Here is a 19570-nt window from a genome sequence, read left to right on the forward strand (position 1 = left end):
CAACCTCAGCATCTCGCGTTTAGTCATTCAGGCCTGTCCCGAGATACTACGAATCACACCATCAATTTATGAAAACGCCATCCAAATGTGACAGCCGACTTATGCTAAACGGAGAAAATAAAGCAAAACATTGCCGAAACACCCCTAGGCCCACATGGTACCGAAGGCTCGGCGGAGAGCTGCTATGCTCCCCGCTGTGAACTGGGAAAGTGATGTTGGTGCGCCGTGCTCCTCCAAGAGGGTAGTACCGTTCCCGGGCCCCTATCGGAGCCCTTTTGAAGTCTGTTGCGTGCGAGAGCGTGCCAACGGTAGCACACGACAGTAGCTAATGCCCCCACAAAAGCCAACATTAGACAAGGACCGAGCTGAAAGAGTTGGGAATAATTCCCTCAACCGACGTACCTCGGCACTGCCTTCACTCCCAGGTTTAATTTTAGACGGAACACGTTACATAAGTGATAGACAATAACAATAAAATGGATCCCATTAATTCCTGACATGTATGGGCTGGTTTGCTATTCATTAGTTTAGTTGACACAATAGAGGCATAATTCTTTTAAAATCTTCCGTTTTGCTCGGTTGGAAGTGTTGCCAATGACTCAAGAGCATCAATAGGCGATGATTGCAAAACTTATGTAAACAAGTACTTACAATCATAGCGGTACGCGCATTTGCAAAGGAGGAGAAAAAGAATTGGGGGCATATTTTTGGGTCTATAATCTTAAAACAAGAAAGAAAAAAACCTTTCAGAGTGTATTTTCCACTCATAAAAGCACAACTTTATCATTATGCACAACAACCGGAGAACGGATGTTGATAGGAAACATCTTCAAGCATCAAGTCCAAAGCTTTATTGTACTTTGATTCAATAGATCAACAAAAAAAGCCTTTAAATATACTTTGGATACATGCATCTCTTCCCCAAAGGTATGGCAAATAAATAAATGAAAACAATAACTACTTGCAATATACTTGTCAGGACACAATCTATGGCAAAATAAAGTTGTTTGATTTTACTCGCACTTCCCGAAGGACGTGTCCCAAAACGGACGCTGTGGGTAATGCAATCTACTGCCAGGAGTTTGGGATCAAACCTTTATTGTTTTGAAAATTCTAAATTCTTTTACAATACAGTAATTTTTTTTGTTTTTTGTTACTGGTGTGATCTGATGAATAATATACAATGTCGTCGTTAAATTCAATAAAGACACACATTCACAAACATGAAATATTACTTTCTATTTTTCAACATCCTACGACAGAGGGAAGATATGTGCTGCTTTTCTTTTGACGCTTGTTTTCGACAGCACAAACGCCTCCCTTTTGAATCGACGAAAACATCGTCTTTTTTTCCGAAAGTGCATCTGAAGGATTGCGAGGCCTCTGCGCCAAGTAGTCCAAATGTACGTCATAATAATAAACAGGCGGGTCATACTGTGCTGCGAGTAACAATCAGCAGGTTTTTACTGATACCTCCGACTACAACGCATATCCAGACAAGTAAATTAAAGAAAATATTATCTATATGCATGCCATGACCATTCCTCTGGTAACATTTACAATAAATTTATATTTTCATAACCTTCTGAAGCAAGTAAGCGGACTGTGATAGTGCCCCCCCCCCCTCCTCCCCCCACCATAATATTAATGATGAACTAATATGTAACATCCAAATACATTTTGTTCATTTTACAGGCTTGTTGTGATGGCTTCAGAGCCATCGCATGTGAGGGCAATGCCCTGATAAACTTAGAATCATTTGGTCCACATTTACAAATCCTCTGCATATAAAAAATTAGATAAAACGATTTGCAATTGCAACAGAGGCAGAAAAAAATAAAAGGGGGTGAAATGGTTTTGTCTTCTGATGTTGACAAAACAAAATCAAGGATGAGCGAGTTTGCTTAAAAAAAGCAATAAAAACATACTGCGCTTATTACAATATGATACATTTTTACACGATTACACTTTCTTGTTCCATGGCACGGCCTTTACTCTGTAGAATTTGGTGCCGAGAGGAACTTTGAACCGGTTTTGGGCCTGGAGACAGACAATAACAAAAGAGACACGTTCAAAGTAAGGTTTTTTTTTTTTTTTTTTTCACAAAATTAATCAATCAATAGATAATTTATTATAAGTGCCTGCAGTAATATTAAGACACTGATTTTGAAAACCCAATTAACTTTAAACTGCAAAACAAAATTAAATCCACAATTTTAAATCATCATGCAGTTTTAAGTATCTGCAAATGTTTTAATTGTATTTACGTCTCAAAAATAACCATTAGTCAAAAAAAAATTAAAAAATATTTTGCCATCAAGAATCTCGTATTATGAGAGTGCAATATTACCAAAATTAGTCACAATTATTTGTAAAGAAAATATAAAAGTAAAATTAAATAAAATACTGTATAATACAGTAAATACTGTACAAAAACATTAAATTTAGAGCAGTTGCATAAATAATAAAATAATACTGGTTACCTTTTTAGCTTGGCAATATTCCTTCTCCATGACTTTTCCTAAAACCCACGGCCGTCTTGTTGCTCCTGTCGCTAAAAAAAACAAATTTATAAAAAATATGATTGATATACGATATAAAAAGGTGCTTTATGTAAAATAACAAAACACTTTATCAAGAATAAAACACTTCCTCTTTTTATGTCATCGTTCATGTCAAACTGGAACATTTAAAAAAAAAACATTTCAATCTACAAAAGCAATGATACATAAATGTAAATAATTATTAAATTATAATAAAATAAGTTAACATACTTGTGGAACAGCAATGAAAGAATATGGTAAATGCAAAACCATCTTGGAGCAAAATTGTTCCCAATATGCAAAATCGAATATATTTAATAAACCGGGTCCTTAATTAAGTATTCCTGTCGTGTGTAACTGACCTGGTTTGAGGTCCAGTGCGGTGAGGGACTCTGAGTGCAGGAAATAAAGGGTGGGACCAACAGTGAAGAGAACGTAATTATCGTGCCTCTCGTCCAGGATTATGAGAACCAAGTCGCCCACCTGAAAACTACAAAAGGAGGGGTTTTCAAATGAGGTGGACGGGTAAAAAGCAGTTCAGATCATGAACGCTAATATCCAAAAATGCTTACTCTCGAATGGCGATTTTCTCAGAGTGCCGTGACGACACGGACGACATACTCTGTGACATCTGTAAAACAAAATTGTTAGATGATTCTGGTGATATTTACACTAGTAAATGTTTGTCATGCTGCTTGCATACACACTGCAATCACAAAATAAAACTGCATGCATTATATTGCAAAAAAAATCTATTTTGGTTCAATGTAATGTTGAATCTCATAAATTCTTCCAGTGCTTGTAGGACAGAGTTTGTGCCTAAAACAAATGTATGTGTGCCATCTAGTGGTAAGGAGTAGAACAGTCCATTAAATAGCATGCATTGGTAGTCAATACTTAAAACACAACAGAAACGGACTAAAATGAGTGCAACATGGATACATAATAAAAAAGAAAGGAGGGATTTAAACATGTCTGTATTTGTTTAATTTCGAGCTTGTTTGTAAATGAGCTGAAATTTAGTCCCAGCTCAATTACACAGCCACAATTCAGAGTTGTTTTTCAGACTAAATTCATCTTGTGAATCTGCCCCGAGCTGTCAGAACACTAAAGTGTGGGTTACGTGCCTCATAAGATGTCTCTCACGGCCAATAAGACGGCGATTGTAATTTTCCTAAAGAGATTAAACCTATTTGGAGAAATAGTCCCAGGGGAAATGTAATTAAATTATATCAAAGAGTCTCATGTTTTAATTAACTGCTGATAATGTGCGAGTTGCTACTATCGTAACAACAGCAACGTAGTGTAACTTAACTGTAAAGTAATACCAGAATATCTACAGTAGTTTGCTTATAGATGGACATAAAAATATCTAATATAAAGAAAGAAATGTATTTATATTTTTTAAAGAAATTATTCACAATAATATAAGCGTTCCTGTCAGTCGCGGACCTGCATTGATTGAGTGTGTATTGTTCTATTTACCATCACTAATTACTGCTTTTAATTGACTGTTCAAGTGGTCAATTATAAACTGAGATCAAGCACAAAGGACAAAATCAAATGATCAATTTAAAAGTTGTTAAATGATATTCTCATACAATTAACACATTTAGATGAAATATAAGAGCCAAAGCAAGCACAAAAATGTGCACACACACACGCACGCACGCACAAATAAAAAAAAAGATATATTTACCAATCTTTGACTAAGTCTCTTGTTCTCTTCCTCCTTCATATGTAAGGTCTGAATCAATAATACATAATATATTTAACAAATGCAATAATTAAAGCCGGTCAATAAAATATGTAAAAATAAATAAATTACCCTTTCCAACATCAGTATGCGCTGTTTCTCTTCAGATAGCATGGAGTGGTCACTGAAACAAAATACACAAAGTCAATTTCACAAACTACACAGTTCACTAACTCATCAAAAATTAAACACATTCTCAAAGCCAATAAAATGACAGAACAGGCAACCTCATTCTTGTGGTCAGACCAAAAACATAATTTCTTGTTCATAAAAGGAAACCGCTGATTCCTCACCTACAGCAATCGCTCGGCTCACATCTCTCCTCTTCTATCTGATCTACTCTGCTTTCCTGCCTCAAATACATTCATTCAGCTCCTTTAAAGACAGAAGATCTACAAAACATGGTCTTGCCCCTCTCCTACAATATATCCTCCTTGCATACGTTTAAATCTCAAGTAAAAGTGAATGATTTATAACAATTGTTTGGTTAGTAATACAGATAGCTCGATTATCTGACAAACTCCATTCTGTAGTTTACAAATGTTTTTTCAGCCATATACATATATAATATTTATTTATATATACATATACACACATATATTATATTATATTTATTATAAATCTGTAGACTTTAAAAGCATAAAAAACACTAATTCTGTTCAAAACTAGCATCTAGCACAAAAGTTTTACTTCACTTATTACATATTTTATAGAAATTTCAGAACAAATTAACTGAGGAAATGTTTGTTTGTTTTTTACATGCAAGTGTGTGTATTCATAAAAATAAAAAAATCAACTTGATCTTTCTTTGTAATTATTCCAAAACTTTTCAACTGTGAAAAACTGCATCTAAGCAAAACTTTGACTTTGTTGCAACAGGAGAATGCAAAATCACATGTATTGTTAAAGCTTATTCAGCTTATAATATTGTGCAGTATGTTTAGCATTTTATTATTTACTGAACAATGGTGTGGTTTGTGTTTTACAGTGATGAATGCTACTGAGTGAGAAGCTAGGACAAAAAATAAAACCAAAAACAGTCCGTTGTACTGCTAGTATAAAATGAATAATTTCAAAACAACGTCTAGATCATTTTAATGACATACACTCTGTGTGCTGTTGTAGGCAGTTTGTGGAAGTTAAGTGTGGTAGTTGAGTTTTTCAGGGTTCAGAGTTTATTATTTTAGCTCTAGTATGAATATGTCACATGTGCACGTCAGCACAGATGCTTACTGCACTGTCATCATGCTGGCCTCCACGGCCGACTCCACCCTCTCCTCATCCTTGAAAGCAGCCATGAGCGGGTCAGGGGTGGACGGCGACAGAACGTCTGTGTGGGCGGGGCCACAGGCACCGTGAGCCTCCGTGATGACAGGGATGGGATTGGGCGGAAAGAAGGATGAAGAGACGAGCACGGTGCTTCGCAGACGGTTGAGTTCCTCCTCCATCTGTTTCTTCTCTTGAAGGATGGTGGCGCGGTCCTCGGAGAGTGTTTCGATCAGGCCTTCAGGGAAACAACAAAACACAGAGGGCAACGATCATGAGAACATTTACTGGTCGCATTGATCATTTCTGTGCAGTTTGGTAACAGATTTTTGAAAAAAAAAAAAAAGTCTTCCAAATCATATGATAAAAAAAAATGTTTTATACCTTTATCTTTCTCTTGTTGCTGCAACACGTTTTTGAGCTTCTCTGTGAGATCATTGATGATTTGTTCTTTCTTGAGTTTCTCCCGAGTCAGAACTGTATTGAAGTTCGTCTAGGAGTGAACAACACATTGAAACGAGCTATTTTCAGGGCACATTGATACTATATTAAGGACAAAACATTATTAGGTCAAAAAAAGTTACAAGGATCAGCAATACCAATATATTTAGGGAGTTAAGATTTTATAGCAAAATTCCTGTAGTTCAAATCTTCTTATTGCTAACCTGCTGTTCAGCAATGAGTGAGGTCTTCAAGTTCTGCATCTCCTCATTCTTTATGCGTTCCAGGATCTCCAGTTGGGCCAAGAGCGATGCCCTCTCCTCGGTCCACTGGCCACTGTCTAGTGACAATGCAGCGCCGGCCTCCACACCAGCCTCTGACTGCTCAACAGAAGATGCCACTCTGAAACACAGAATCAGCCGTGAGAATCAACCGTGAGAATCAGCCTAGCTTTGCATTCATTACCACTAAGAAGTCAATTAGCTGATGCTTCCTTCTACAAAAATACACAATGCAAATTCAAAAGCTGAGCAAGTTGTTACATTTCATAGGAAAAAAAAAATTCTTTGCATCTTGTGCACAGACAAATCATTCACAATTATTTATGTGTATCAATGAAGTAAATGCATCAATTTGGTGTATTTCTAGAGCTCTGAAGGTTGTTTCTTGCATGGTCTGAACCTACAACCTTTCATTACTAGCCTAGACAATTATATATTAGCGTGCCATACCCACTTTTTCCAAAGTGTTTCTTGTTGGTCACCAGAATAATAAATAAATAATCAAAAACCTCCAATTTACTGGGATTGGTATAAGACTTGGACACAAATCTGTTTTCTGTTTTTAATTAATCCCTACTTTACTGGCACATGTAACAGGGTTATCATATTTCTTGCTAATTTCTACTTAAGAAATGTTTTAATGAAACGGTCACAGTTTTTGTTCATTCTTTTTGATATGCTAATTATTCAAGAGTGAATGAAATCAGAAAGAGTAAGTGAATGCATGTTGCCTGTGTGTTTTTAATTAACAGTAAAGTTAGAGGTAGAAGCTTTAATTTGAATGGACTAGAGCAGCATTGTTTCAGTGTCATTTTATTTGTCCTCAGCAGATGCTTTCCTCATACAAATGTGCAAGATTTATTGAGTTCTTCATAACCAAAATCAACAAGAAAGTTACACTGTTATCAAAAGAACCAAGAGAAGAACCAAAACCATGTTAAAAACACCATTTCATATATATTTTAAAACTGCTAAGATGTTCTGGGTGATTTCCCAAGTAAAAAGAGCCAATCCCCCAAAAATTGGGTCTAGATACACTACCGTTCAAAGTTTGAATTACCGCCAATAAGATTTGATCATTGTATTCAGAAAGGATGCATTAAGTAGCTCTGAAACTGAATTACTAACTTTATTCAAAAATGTAAATTGTCAATTTACTTAAACTTATGTTTTTACATTTCTTTCTTTCGGATAACAAAAAAGAAGATATTCTGAAAAAAATTGTTTGTCCATATAATGAAAGTCTATGGAGTCCGAAACATTGGACCCCATTGACTTTGTTGAAAAGACTAAAGAAAGAAAAACAGACTAAAGAAAGAAGCATCTAATTTTGTGTTCCCCTAAAAGAACAAAAAACAAACAAGTTTGGAATGAGTTTTCTATTCCTTTAAGATCAAAGCAATCCCTAAGCCTAAGTATGAGCAATATTACTAGTGATTAAGCGCCACTTATCATTTAACATCTATCCTTCTAAGTAAACTGTGCTTTAAAATTAAATCTTAGAATGATTTTGTCAGAGACTGTCTGTTTCGAATACTCGTGGAACAAGATGGAAGCTTTTAATTCTACTTACATGTCAGTGGATTGTCTGTCTTTTAGCTGTCTTTCAAGTAGATCAATTGCTCCTAACAGTCTAGTCTCAGTCTCCTCTTTTTGGAGATGAAAGTCTCTTAAGGCCTCTTGTAATGCAGCTTTGACTGCCTCCTCTTTCTCCTTCTCTGCCCTCTGCAGGGCCTCCACCCTCTCCTGCTCCAGTCTTCCTGACAATAGTGAGTTTTCCGCCTGCAGGTCTCCAATCACAGTCTGTAGGTCTTGCTCTTTCTCTTGGAAAGCCCTCTGCTCATCCTGCTTTTCCCTCTGTAAGGCAGCAAGCTGGTCCTGATGATCATGCTGGATCTTCTGGACTCGTTCCTCGCAGTCTTTCTCCGCATCCTGTGACTTCTGCTTGAGCGTTGAAAACTCGTGGCGGAGCAGGGTGCTCTCCTCTTCGTGCCGATCAACGAGTTCAGAGATGCAGTGGTCCTTCTCCAACCTCATGAGCGCTCGAAGCTCAGCCAGGCCTACCTCGTACTCTTCGTTCTTCTGCTGGAGCTGCTGGTTTAACGTGTCGATCTGCATCTGCAAGGTGGTTGTTTGGGTAGTAAGCTCCGATTTCAAAACATCTTCTTGGGTGCTTTTGGCCTCCTCGTACTGGAGTCTCATGTCCTCCATTTCGGCCTCTTTAAGAGCCATCTCGACTTCCAGTTTGCAGCGGGCATCTGCAAGCTCTGTAATACGAGCCTCCAAGTCTTTTGAGCGTCCCTCGCGCTCCTTGAGTTCGGCAGAATGGGAATCCATCAGATCTCTTAGTTTCACCAGGTTCTCCTGAACAAGTTTTTCAAGCGCAGTTTCTTTTTCCAGTCTTAAAGATTGCAGCACTGCTTCATGTTGTTGGTTCAACCGTGTCTCCAGTTCTTGAAGGTGCACCTTCTCTGCATTCTCTATCTCCAGTCTGATTTTCTGTTGGCCATGCTCGATCTCAAAGTGCAGGTTCTCCAATTGCCTAGCAAGTTCGTCCTTGGACAGCAGTGTAGCTTTCAGTTCTTCACTTTGCTTCAAGATCTTCTCCTCAAGGTCCTGCACAGTTTGCTTGTGAAGATCTTGCCGTTCTTGCATAGAACGCTCCCTCTCACTCTCCAACTGTGATATGTCCTTCTCCTTGCGCTCCACAAGCCCCTCCAATTCTAGCATTGCTCTCTGGACATCTCGGACAATCTTCTGATTGCCTTCTAGCTCTTCCGTGAGAGTAAGTATCTGCTTTTCATGATCGTCCTTCAAACTCTGAATATTGGATTGTTGTGTTTCTCTTAGTTTCTCCTCGTGACAGTATCTGACACTGTTGAGTGCGTTTCGGACCTCAATGGTCATAGTTTTCAGGGCGAATCCAAAGTCTCGTTGCTCCTTCAGAACAAGACCTCGAAAGTGGTAAAGGTCTTCTTTAACTTTCCTCAAATTGTTCTTGGATTCTTCTGCAGCGGAACGGTACCTGTCTGCTGATAGCTTAAGAGCTGTGATCTTTGAATTTTCCTTCTCAAGGGTAGTAGTGTCCTGGATACGCTTGCTATCGATTGCATTAATAACAGAGGAGTAAAGAGACTCCACCATCATCTCTGGGCTTGTAGGATCACTGATGGGATTAGGTGACATCAAGTTCTCCTCAATAACAAATTCATTAACAGCTGACATGAAGTCTGACTCTGGACTTTCTGCCAATGAGTCCAAGTCCAACGAGCCTTGCTGTAATACAGGATCCATATTGGGGTGCCCAATGGTTTCAAAGTCAAAGGTCTGGGCATCTATGCTGTCGGGTGATAGGTCCTCCAGGGGACCAGGAAGCACCAAGGGTTGGCAGTCCGGTGCTTTTAAAATGAGAGTGGAAAAACTTTTGGTGGAGGTAGAGGTGACAGCAGTTGTGCTTTCAGATCTGGGTGTTAATGAAGTGGATCTTTGAGCACTCTGGCTACAGGAAATCTACAAGGCCAAAGAAACAAGGTAAGATCATATGAAAATTCACATTGCTATAAAAGTAAAATTAGACTATATATATATTTTTTAAAGTTGCAATGTAACGCAAGAAGCAACAGATATTTTCTTCCATACTGTGACATACATCCAAGTGAAACAATATCAAGAATGAAAAAATACGGGGAAGAAAGGGAACGTCCACTGGTTGTTGATTGAATGGAAGCAGATCTGAATGCAAGTTTGCAGTTGATTGTAAGAAAGGGAAGGGTTTAGGCAGAATAACCACAAAGAAGTATGTCATTTCAGGTTGAGTTATGACATTCGGATTAAAAATTACGAGCTCCAAAACAAGAAAGAAACATATGCATGGATGAATCACAGTGAGATTAATAAAATGCATTTAAAAAATATATATGGTACATTTGTATTTCAAGACAACATCCAATATTTCAAACACTTCAGAAATAAAAATGTAATTATTGTGAACACAAAGCACCTTTTGTTCATTTAGTAGGTCTGTGATAGTTTGTGACATCTCGTCCACACTCTGCGCAGCCTGAACCAGCTGATGGAGAACCTCAACATGATGGTTAAGAGGCTCAAAGTCACACAATGTGGGGACCCTGATGAAGAAATCAGACAAAGCCCTACTAACACAGACCATCATTTAAGAGTTTTTAGCCATGATTGAAGAAAGGCATATATGAACAAATATGGTTGTGAGAAGTTGCAACAGAGACATCAGTATTGTGACTGAAACCGAATAAGAGTTGTTTACCTGAGGTAAGGCTGAACTTCGGAAGGACAACAGGACTTGAGATACTGCAGGTCATTCAGGGAAATATCTGGAAGCTCAAAATCAAACTTTCGAGGCCTTCGAGTCTAAACACAAAAGAAGAAAACACTCATTAATGCTAAAAGACCATTAAGGGATCCTAAAAAATAAAAACACGTTCAAACACTCACGCAAAACGAAGAGGGTGGCCATGAGTCCAGTCCTCGAAACAACCGATTTCTGAGGAACGATTTCCCTAAAAGAAACAAAAACAGTGTTTTCAAAGCAATCTCCTCAAACAATCTGACAATTAATGTGGACTCAGATGTCAATGTTTGTTCTCAAACTAAAAGAAGCCATATTAAATACCTAAAATGAACTTACTGAAGAGCTTCCCAAAGGTTTCCCTTTTTACTTTTTCTGCCTCATAGAGGTTTTTCCCATCTCTGACAAGAGCATTGGCCCACTAGAAGAAACAATAAATAAAACATTAACATAGCAAGCCCTTTTGTGAGAAATGACAATCAAATGTGCAGAAATCTTTTAAAACTAATTATTATTTTTAATTATTATAGCTCATACTATCCACTCAGTATCTGGTCAACTTTGTTAAATCACTTTTATAACCTCATCTCTATAACAAAGCATGCACTTTACCATTGTTTCTAATAAAAAACATGAATTAGTAGCTGACTCTTACTTGTCTGTAGTGTCCTATGAACATTTTGCGTCTGACCACCTCCGCTACGGCGAGACAGTACATCTGTGGCACAGTGCTGAGCGCTTCCACCACCCGTACGCGCTCCAGCAGCTCCGTCAGCAGTCTCAGAAGAGCCTGCAGCTTTTCTCCATCCTGATCAGCGTGAAGCATCACGTAGCAGCACCATCTGATGGAGGAGACAGCACAGTGCAGCTAGGAAATGCTTACAATTTATGTCATAAAAGTATCATAGCTTTATAGATTGAAAATTGCCCAAATCAAAACTATTTAGTGTTCCGGCCAAATTGAAAAACGGTTTAATTTATTTTCCACAACAAATTAAAACTGTTTAATTTAAAAAAAAAATTTGAATTTGTTGTTCACAAAGAAGAAAAAAGCTGCTCTTACTTGAGACGAACTTGAAGGTTGTTGGCGAGCTCCTGTTTGGCAGTGGTACACTTCTGCTTGATGTCAAGTAGCTTCCTGTGATTGGTCAGCATGATCATCAGCTGGTTGGCGTGACTCAGACACAGGTCAGGCAGCACTGAGGTGTCCTTCAGGTTTTCAGCCCTCTTCTGATTGGCAAGAAATCCCTAGTGGAAGGCAAAGGAGAAGACATGAGGAAGAGAAGCTTCCTTAAAAACATCCACAATCCTATTTTCAAGTGTTTTACACAGCTTTGTAATAGATTCAAACATGTGGATAAAGTTTGTTTTGTCGATCTGTAACAATGTAATACAGCTTTATAACAAGGCTGTTATTGAAGGATGGGGAAGCACCAACTACATTAGACCTGGCAGTAAACCCACAACCCGCAAAAGATTAAGTGTTAAGTGTAACTAATCATATACGTCTTAAAGTTACAGTAGCATAAAAGAGAGGGTGGAAAATGGTCATAAAAAACTATGTGGACTTCAGGAAAAAAATTAAATGCACTAATGTGTAGAATATGTATCCGTTAGGTTGCTTTCATAGACTATATAAATGAGATTTGCTTACCTGAGCAAGTTCCTTCTGTTCATTAACCAACTTTTTACAGCTTGCTATCATCTGGTCAAGCGCATACAATCTGTCCTCAAGACCTTTGATGGCCTTCATGTTCTGATTATCCAATTTGGTAATCGTCTCACGGCATTCAGTTAGAAAGGGTTGGATAATTCGTGGATCGAGCTGGAAGCATAAAGAATGAATTAAACAAATGAAAATGAGTGATCGTGGACAGTAAAATAGATAATATTTACATTCCTGTGAAATGTGATGATGATGATGTACATTACGGTTTAAAAGTTTGGTTTAGTACGTTTACGTATAACTGTTTTCTATGTTAATATATTTTAAATGTAATTTATTCCTGTGATCAAAGCTGAATTTTCAGCATAGTGTCACATGATCATACAGAAATCATTCTAATATGATGATTTGCAGCTCAATTAACATTTCTTATTATTAATGATGAAAACAGTTGTGCTGCTTAATATTCTTTATGGAAACCATGATATATTTTTGCATGATTCTTTCAACAGAAAGTTCAAAAGAACAGCATTTATTTGTGGCAATATGCATGTCTTTATTGTCAATTGATCAACTTGATGTATCCTTGCTGAATTAAAGTACTATTTCCTTTTTTTAAAATCCTACTGACCAAACTTTTGTGAGTATGTGATGTAGGAGTGATGTGTAATTTACCACGAATTCCACTGTTAAACACGATTATGCATTATTCAAGTTGAAATAATGTGTCCTAATGGCTTCAACAGAAGCAAATACTACTGAACAACAACCTTGTAGCTCACAGTAGGGCTGTCTTTAAATGTTTACAAGTTATTGTTAAAGATCAATTTCCCTATGGAGAAAATGAATGGAGTTTTTACTTCCTGGCCGCTAATAGCTGTGCAAATATAAATAGCATAGCAAAATCTACTAGATGACACTTTTCTAGCATCACATGGTATATATATATATATATATCGTCATAATGCCCATGACTGACCACCTCAACACAACATGATTGTTGCAGGTTATTTCAAAGTAGCACTACAGAGTAGACCAAAACATTCGCTCCCAATATGACTCGTCTATTACTCACCCTGTTGATCGAGTCAAAACACTTCCTCACTACCGACTCCACATCATTGGGTCTGTCCTGAACGTTGATCCAATCCAACAGTGTGACATTGAAACAGGGTAGTGCTCCCCTCTCCTGAGACTCCTCCTCTTCCTCTAGAGCTGCTTTTAGACTGCAGCTGCTCTTCAGTCTGTCCTGAGGAGAGGAGGACGCCTGGGATGATGTTTCTCCTGAAGCAGAGACCGGCGAAGGCGTCTTTCGATTCTTCTGGCCGTCAGCGGGACGGAGGATAGCGGACTGGGTGGATGTTTCTCCTGCTTCATCATCCTCATCATCTGTGGTTCTTGGGTGAGGGGAGCAGGACTTCTCCAAGCTTTCTCTGTAGCTGTGCCGAGTCAAACACTCTAGCAGTGGAATCTTTGCCATGACCGAGACCGCAGTGCCAAGCCTGACGAATGACATTAGAATTAGTGATCTATACATCTCTCTTCACAAAATACACTACAGTTCAAAATGCTGGGGTCAGATTAGTCAGCAAGGGCGTATTAAGTTGATCAAATGTGACAGTAAAGACATTTATAATGTTGCAAATCTCAAATAAATGCTGTTTATTTGAACTTTCTATTGATAAAGGAAAATTTATTGCAGTTTCCACAAAAATATTAAGCTTTTCTCAATATTAATAATAAGAAGAAATGTTTCCTGAGCACTTTAAAGACTAGAGTAATGATGCTTAAGGCTTTGATATCACAGGAATAAATTACACTTTAAAACATAGAAAACAAAATATTACTGTTTTTTATTGTACTTTTGATCAAATAAATACAACCTAGACAAGCATAAGAGATTTCTTTTGAATGGTAGCGTTTCTGCTACAAAATCTATACAATTTCAATACTAAGAACTTGAGACGTGGCATAGCAGACATACACAACTATTAAAAACAAAAATTGACGTTTTAACAAAATCATTTAAACCTTTTATAAGATAAGAAGTGGGAGTCAAAGATGAACATACTTGGTGAGTTTTATTTTGATGTCTTCAAAATCCTGTTGGTAATTTGTGTAAGCAGTGTCGAATTTCAAGAGGAGTTTTTGATAGGACAGGGTGCAGTCATCCAGGTTAGCCATGATGGCCGCCCATCCCTGGTGCTGAAGGTGTTCATCATGGACCAGACGCTCACAGAAAGAGCAAAGCTTCTTGGCAACCTCAAACATTTCCTAAAAAAGGGCAAAATATATCAGGCATTATGAGAGGCATTTGCATACAAATGGAACAAAAGCTTCCATCCAAGCCTCTGTCATTTACAAAAAGGCATTGTTGCTTTGACTGTATTTGCATTTATTTGCTCAAATATAAGTCATGCTTAAACCTTAAATAAACATAATTGATATAACACAGTGTGGATGAGCATAGATATGTAAAACAGGGCAAATACAGGAAGACAGGGGTTGGTGATTAGGTCAGAATAGAAGTTGGCCTGTACCACAGCCAGTTGAGTGCGGGAGGCGACAGTGTGAAAGACGGCAGGCATCATGAGTGACTCCTCCACCTTCAGCTCCATCTCATTCTCTATGGAGAAGGTTGTTTTGGGGATGGTTGGCGCTCGGTCACACAGGATCATCTCTTTGTTGAACAAGAAGATCGGGTTGGTGTCCTGAGGCAGCCCGGGGACAAAAATCAATCAGCATTTAGACATCACATTACTTCAAGAACCTCAATATTTCACAGCCAATTGAAATATACTGAAAGTGAAGTGAAGTGAGGTGAAGGCCAAGTATGGCAATCCCCCTGGAGCGGTGGTCAGCCATTCACTACGAGATTTATGCCTTGCTCAAGGGCACATCAGTTATTTCCAGCCGGTATTGAGAATCGAACCCGCGATTACAAGTCCGACTCTTTAACCATTAGGCCACAACTGCCCCTAATTGTATTAATAATAATAATACAAGTATCACATTTACAACTTTTATAGAGCTTCTTTGTGATTTTTGGTTCTTGAAAGCATCAAACATTATAGTAGTGTAATTTGTAGCAACGATTGAGCATTTGATTATATTATTCATATATAATAATAACTAATATTTCCCTCTAAACAAATGTCGAAGAGCAAAAATGCAGTTTGTTGTGTGATTCCTTTGGTACTCACCGTTCCGGCGCTGTAGCTGCACACACGCCTCTCTGCCACCATACACTCCCCTCCATTGACCACCAGCACCTGGTGCTGGATTGCAATTTTATATTTGGCCTGAATGGCATGTTTAAGGTCCAAAACACTATAAAGAGCATGAAGCACAACACATTATGATTTTAGTTATCCAGTAAAACAAATCAGGATTAAATTTATAGACAAAACTGCAGACAAACAGAATATAGAGACATGACTAATACTGATGATGGAATTTGTACTTTTAAAGAACTAATAATGTAATATAATAATAATAATTTACATCATAGCATTACAGGTAATTACACTGGGAAAATGTAATCAATAAATAAAGTATTTTGCATTTCTAAGTATCAAAATAATACCATTACATAGTATATTATTCAATATACCGGTAATGCATTGTCTCATATGCAAAATATATTAACAACATATGTAAATTATATGTAAATTCAGACAAACTCATTCAACTATTTTAAAGATGTTTTAAGACAAAAATAAACAGTAATAGGTTTACCATAAAGCTTTAAGTGTTAACATTAGATAATGTAACAGCCATCTTTGTTAGCATTCATTTCTATGAATTCTAATACGAATATAACAATAAAAGCTGCAAATGTTTACATTACTTTTGTTCATCTTGGAAACACAAATGAAGATCTTTTTGATGAAATCTGAAAGAAGTCTGTCCCTCCATTGACAGCTACGCAACTACCACTTTGACGCTTCAAAAAGTTCATAAAGAGATCGTAAAACTAATCCATATGAATTGAGCGGTTTAGTACATATTTTCTGAAGAGACTCGATTGCTTTATATGATGAACAGATTTAATTTAGGCTTTTATTCACATTAAAACACTCATCAACTCACACACCAGTTGTGTTAAACAACAAGCATGTTCGCTTGACATGCGAGAACATTTTTCATTCTCGCGTTACGCAGTACGTTTGAGCTTCTCTAAGAACCAATGAGGTTGAAATTAGAATCAAAATAAATTTTCTCTTTATGAACTTTTTTGAAGCGTCAAAGTGGTAGTTGCGTGGACTGTCAATAAAGGGACAGAAATCTTGAAAGTCTTACGGGTTTGGACTTTGGAACGACATGAGGTTGAGTCATTTTTGGGTGAACTAACCCTTTAAATATGTTAACATGTATAACATAATTTGGTTAACAAATACTGTGAATAAGTTTGTCACATATGTTCTATGAAACAGCACTACACCATGACTTCGCATAAAACATGAAGGTGAAAACACACATCAGGGCTTAAACATTCACATGTTCTTAAAACCATTAAAATCTCTTACGTTTGGACAGCAAGTTCAGTGTCAAACGTTAATGTGCTTCCATTGTTGACTTGAAACACATACAGCTTCATGTTGAATTCTCCGCTGAGCCTGCCTCCAGCTTGATTTGTTCATCTAGTCAATTATGGCTGTCTGATCAGAAAGAAAGAAAATGCACACGATTCAAATCAAGTTTCACCAGAACATACAAGTGATGAATTTTAATTAACCTAAAAATTTTAATACATAAAAATACATAGAATTAAAAACAAAAAAAAAGGTTAATAAAAGGTTTAGATGGTTATACCTACCACACAAAAGCCTGTTAACTGTCAGTGTCCTGGTAGCGGGACACTTGGCACACTTTCACATATTTATTAATCATCATAAATTAGGTATCATTTGAAAGCTTAAACATTCTAAATTCATTCTATAAATTGAACATTGTTACAATGTAAATTGTACTTTAGTTTAAAACCTTTTAGCTGGCTCAAGTTTTGTGATAATAAACTTTGGATCACAACTTGGTTAGACATATGGCTTTGATTTTCTAGGAAATTAAGAGACCAAATTATTTTGTAAAATACATATTTTGTATCAAATAAAATAAACATTGATTAACTTAACTTAAACATTCTATAACTTTTTTTAAACTCAAACAATCTTCTTTAGGAGACTAACCTTAGGTCTGTATCCCAAAGCATTTACGAAATACAACTATTTAAGTTCAGATGCTCATAAAATGGTTGTGCTAGCACACGTAACCTACAAGACATAGGCCTACTGTATCTAGCCCAACGTGACTGTTTCAGTAGATAACAAGCTGGAAACCCCCCAGATAATCGGCTAATCACTGTGATCGGGGATGTCATGCTATGCCGAGACAAAAAAAGAACACTTTTCAGATTATTACATGGGCATTGCCAAAATCTCTGGGGTTGTTTGTACTCTAAAGTGTGGTTACTGAGATGTAAACCTGCACACAGATCAGCATGACCATGTGGCCCAATATTCAGGCTGAGTCATGTTGTTCCCTGTGGGTATAAACTATAAACACCATCAACACAAGCTAAAAGATCCTTTGTGCCCTAATTCCCCATGAGCGGGTGTAAAACTTTGACAGTGTGCATTGTAACAACTCTTATTATTATGGATACAGGGAATAAAGCGAGTCTACCAGGAATAGCACATGGTTAGCGTGGACCACATGGATAACTAATGCCATTTAATGAGGGGGTAAACAAGCTGAAAAGTGCATAAAATATTGTTTTTGTCAAATATATTGCGCATAACGATTTATATTAGTCTGTTTGTCACAACTTGTTATGTGTCAATATTGATTGACAGCTTTCCCCTTCGGCGAGCAGTTGAAACCTTATCCTCAAAGTCAAAATATGACCTAAAACAGTTTGTTTCCTTTAAAAAAAATTATTTTAACAAACAAAAGAGGGACTCCTGAAAGCTACAAGTCTTTGTTTAGTTGTTTCAAAGGCCCTGGTCATTATTTAGGGAGGGTGACAGTATGTATAAATATCTCTTAAACCATCACAAGAACACCAAACCCACATCAATATCACATTACATGATATCGAGCCCACTAAACCTCGACTAAACCCTAATTCGTCAAACTACACCTGGTTTTGTTTACATTATCTAGTTATATTTTGAGCCACAATTCCGTATTAGTGACCATAACCACCTTAAATTATCCGTTTTTTGCTTTTAAACGGCAACATCTACAATATAAGGAGCTGAATCAGTATCAGAAAGTCTTACCTGACCTGTCTTCAGTCCATTCTCTGCATTAACGCAGATTAATAGGTTGTTTTTGGCTGAGATGTTGAGGTTTCTGTCAGCTAGAGGTTGAATCTGTCGGGCTAACAGGCTAAAGCTCATCACTCCAAACACGGGCCTTTATTTTTCATTCCCACAAAACGCACAAATTCATCCAGGATGAGATGGGATGAATTCATTAGTGCTTCATCTTTCAAGACATGTAGGTTAGGAGGGGTGGTAATAAGATGTGAGTTTTGTCATCGAGATTTTTTTCTCGCAGGGTTGTGTAAGGATCCGCTAATGCATGCTGTTTCTCTTGCTGCTGTGTTTTGTTATTGTCGTCACTGCGCAGCGAGGTGCATTCTGGGAAGGGCAACGGTCAGCAGTAACGCGCTGATCTGGGAACAGATTACACGCCTGGCATGTGATTCTAAGTGTTGCTAGAGTAACGAGGAAGCTGATCTGAAATCAGCCGCTTCTAGCAACTGGGTGTTGTAATGATAAGGTGTGGGAACTACTGGAACAATTTTTGTTGAAAATGTAATCTTTAAGTTTAATAAAACGCTGCGAAGTATTTGTATAATATTTTAGACTTTAGACTTTATCAGTGTTGGGTGTAATGAATTGCAAAGTAATTAATTACTGTATTTACTTTTAATTACGTTTGTTAAAATTACCTTTCCCTTGCAAAAGTAAAGGGATAACTCATACTTTTTCTGTAATTTAATTACAGTTAATTCTGTTGTAATTTCATTAAATACTGTACAGACTATAAAATAATTATATATTATATATTTATATTAAATGTATAAAATAATTATAAAAAAATTATACATTATATATTAACTAATGATCAAATGTATGTTTTACAGTAACCTTCTTCATTTAAATACTTTGGTCAGTTCAATAATAATGTATGCAATTTTATATTATTTATTTTAAAGAACTAAAAGTGCAGGTTCTTGTCTGTCCTTGTACTGTTCAACTGGTCGAGGTTGATGTGGGATTT

General features: G+C 37.1%; 1 protein-coding gene across 8 annotated transcripts; it reads right to left on the reverse strand.

The window, feature by feature from the left end:
* Positions 1-1226: 1226 nt before the first annotated feature.
* Positions 1227-18916, reverse strand: rb1cc1 (RB1-inducible coiled-coil 1). Of its 8 annotated transcripts, none has more exons than XM_079601928.1 (24): positions 18562-18916; positions 16807-16938; positions 15481-15607; positions 14818-14988; positions 14349-14551; positions 13353-13779; positions 12266-12436; positions 11675-11859; positions 11267-11453; positions 10951-11032; positions 10758-10822; positions 10570-10673; positions 10288-10414; positions 7861-9797; positions 6231-6408; positions 5950-6058; positions 5533-5803; positions 4593-4652; positions 4372-4423; positions 4243-4290; positions 3116-3174; positions 2906-3033; positions 2484-2554; positions 1227-2040 (listed from the first exon to the last, which is right to left on the reverse strand). In XM_079601928.1, the coding sequence occupies exons 2-24, from the start codon at positions 16875-16877 to the stop codon at positions 1963-1965; spliced, it is 4911 nt and encodes a 1636-aa protein (XP_079458054.1). In that variant the 5' UTR covers positions 16878-16938; positions 18562-18916; the 3' UTR covers positions 1227-1962. The 8 variants fall into 8 exon arrangements, with proteins under 8 accessions (XP_079458054.1, XP_079458052.1, XP_079458053.1 ...); XM_079601926.1 differs by having other exon boundaries at positions 10288-10441; positions 18562-18898; XM_079601927.1 differs by having other exon boundaries at positions 10936-11032; positions 18562-18898.
* Between the last annotated feature and the right edge of the window lie 654 nt (positions 18917-19570).

The sequence above is a fragment of the Phoxinus phoxinus genome, assembly GCF_949152265.1.
Source record: "Phoxinus phoxinus genome assembly, chromosome: 24".
Lineage (NCBI taxonomy): Eukaryota > Metazoa > Chordata > Actinopteri > Cypriniformes > Leuciscidae > Phoxinus > Phoxinus phoxinus.

What these genes read in the sequence shown, in the direction of transcription:
- rb1cc1 (XM_079601923.1), bottom strand. Translation starts at nt 16,877, where the DNA reads ATGAAGCTGTATGTGTTTCAAGTCAACAATGGAAGCACATTAACGTTT. An exon ending in CCCGCACTCAACTGGCTGTG is followed by an intron (nt 14,552 to 14,817) that starts GTACAGGCCAAC and finishes GCCCTTTTTTAG; the next exon opens with GAAATGTTTGAGGTTGCCAA. An exon ending in ATCAAAATAAAACTCACCAA is followed by an intron (nt 13,780 to 14,348) that starts GTATGTTCATCT and finishes GTCATTCGTCAG; the next exon opens with GCTTGGCACTGCGGTCTCGG.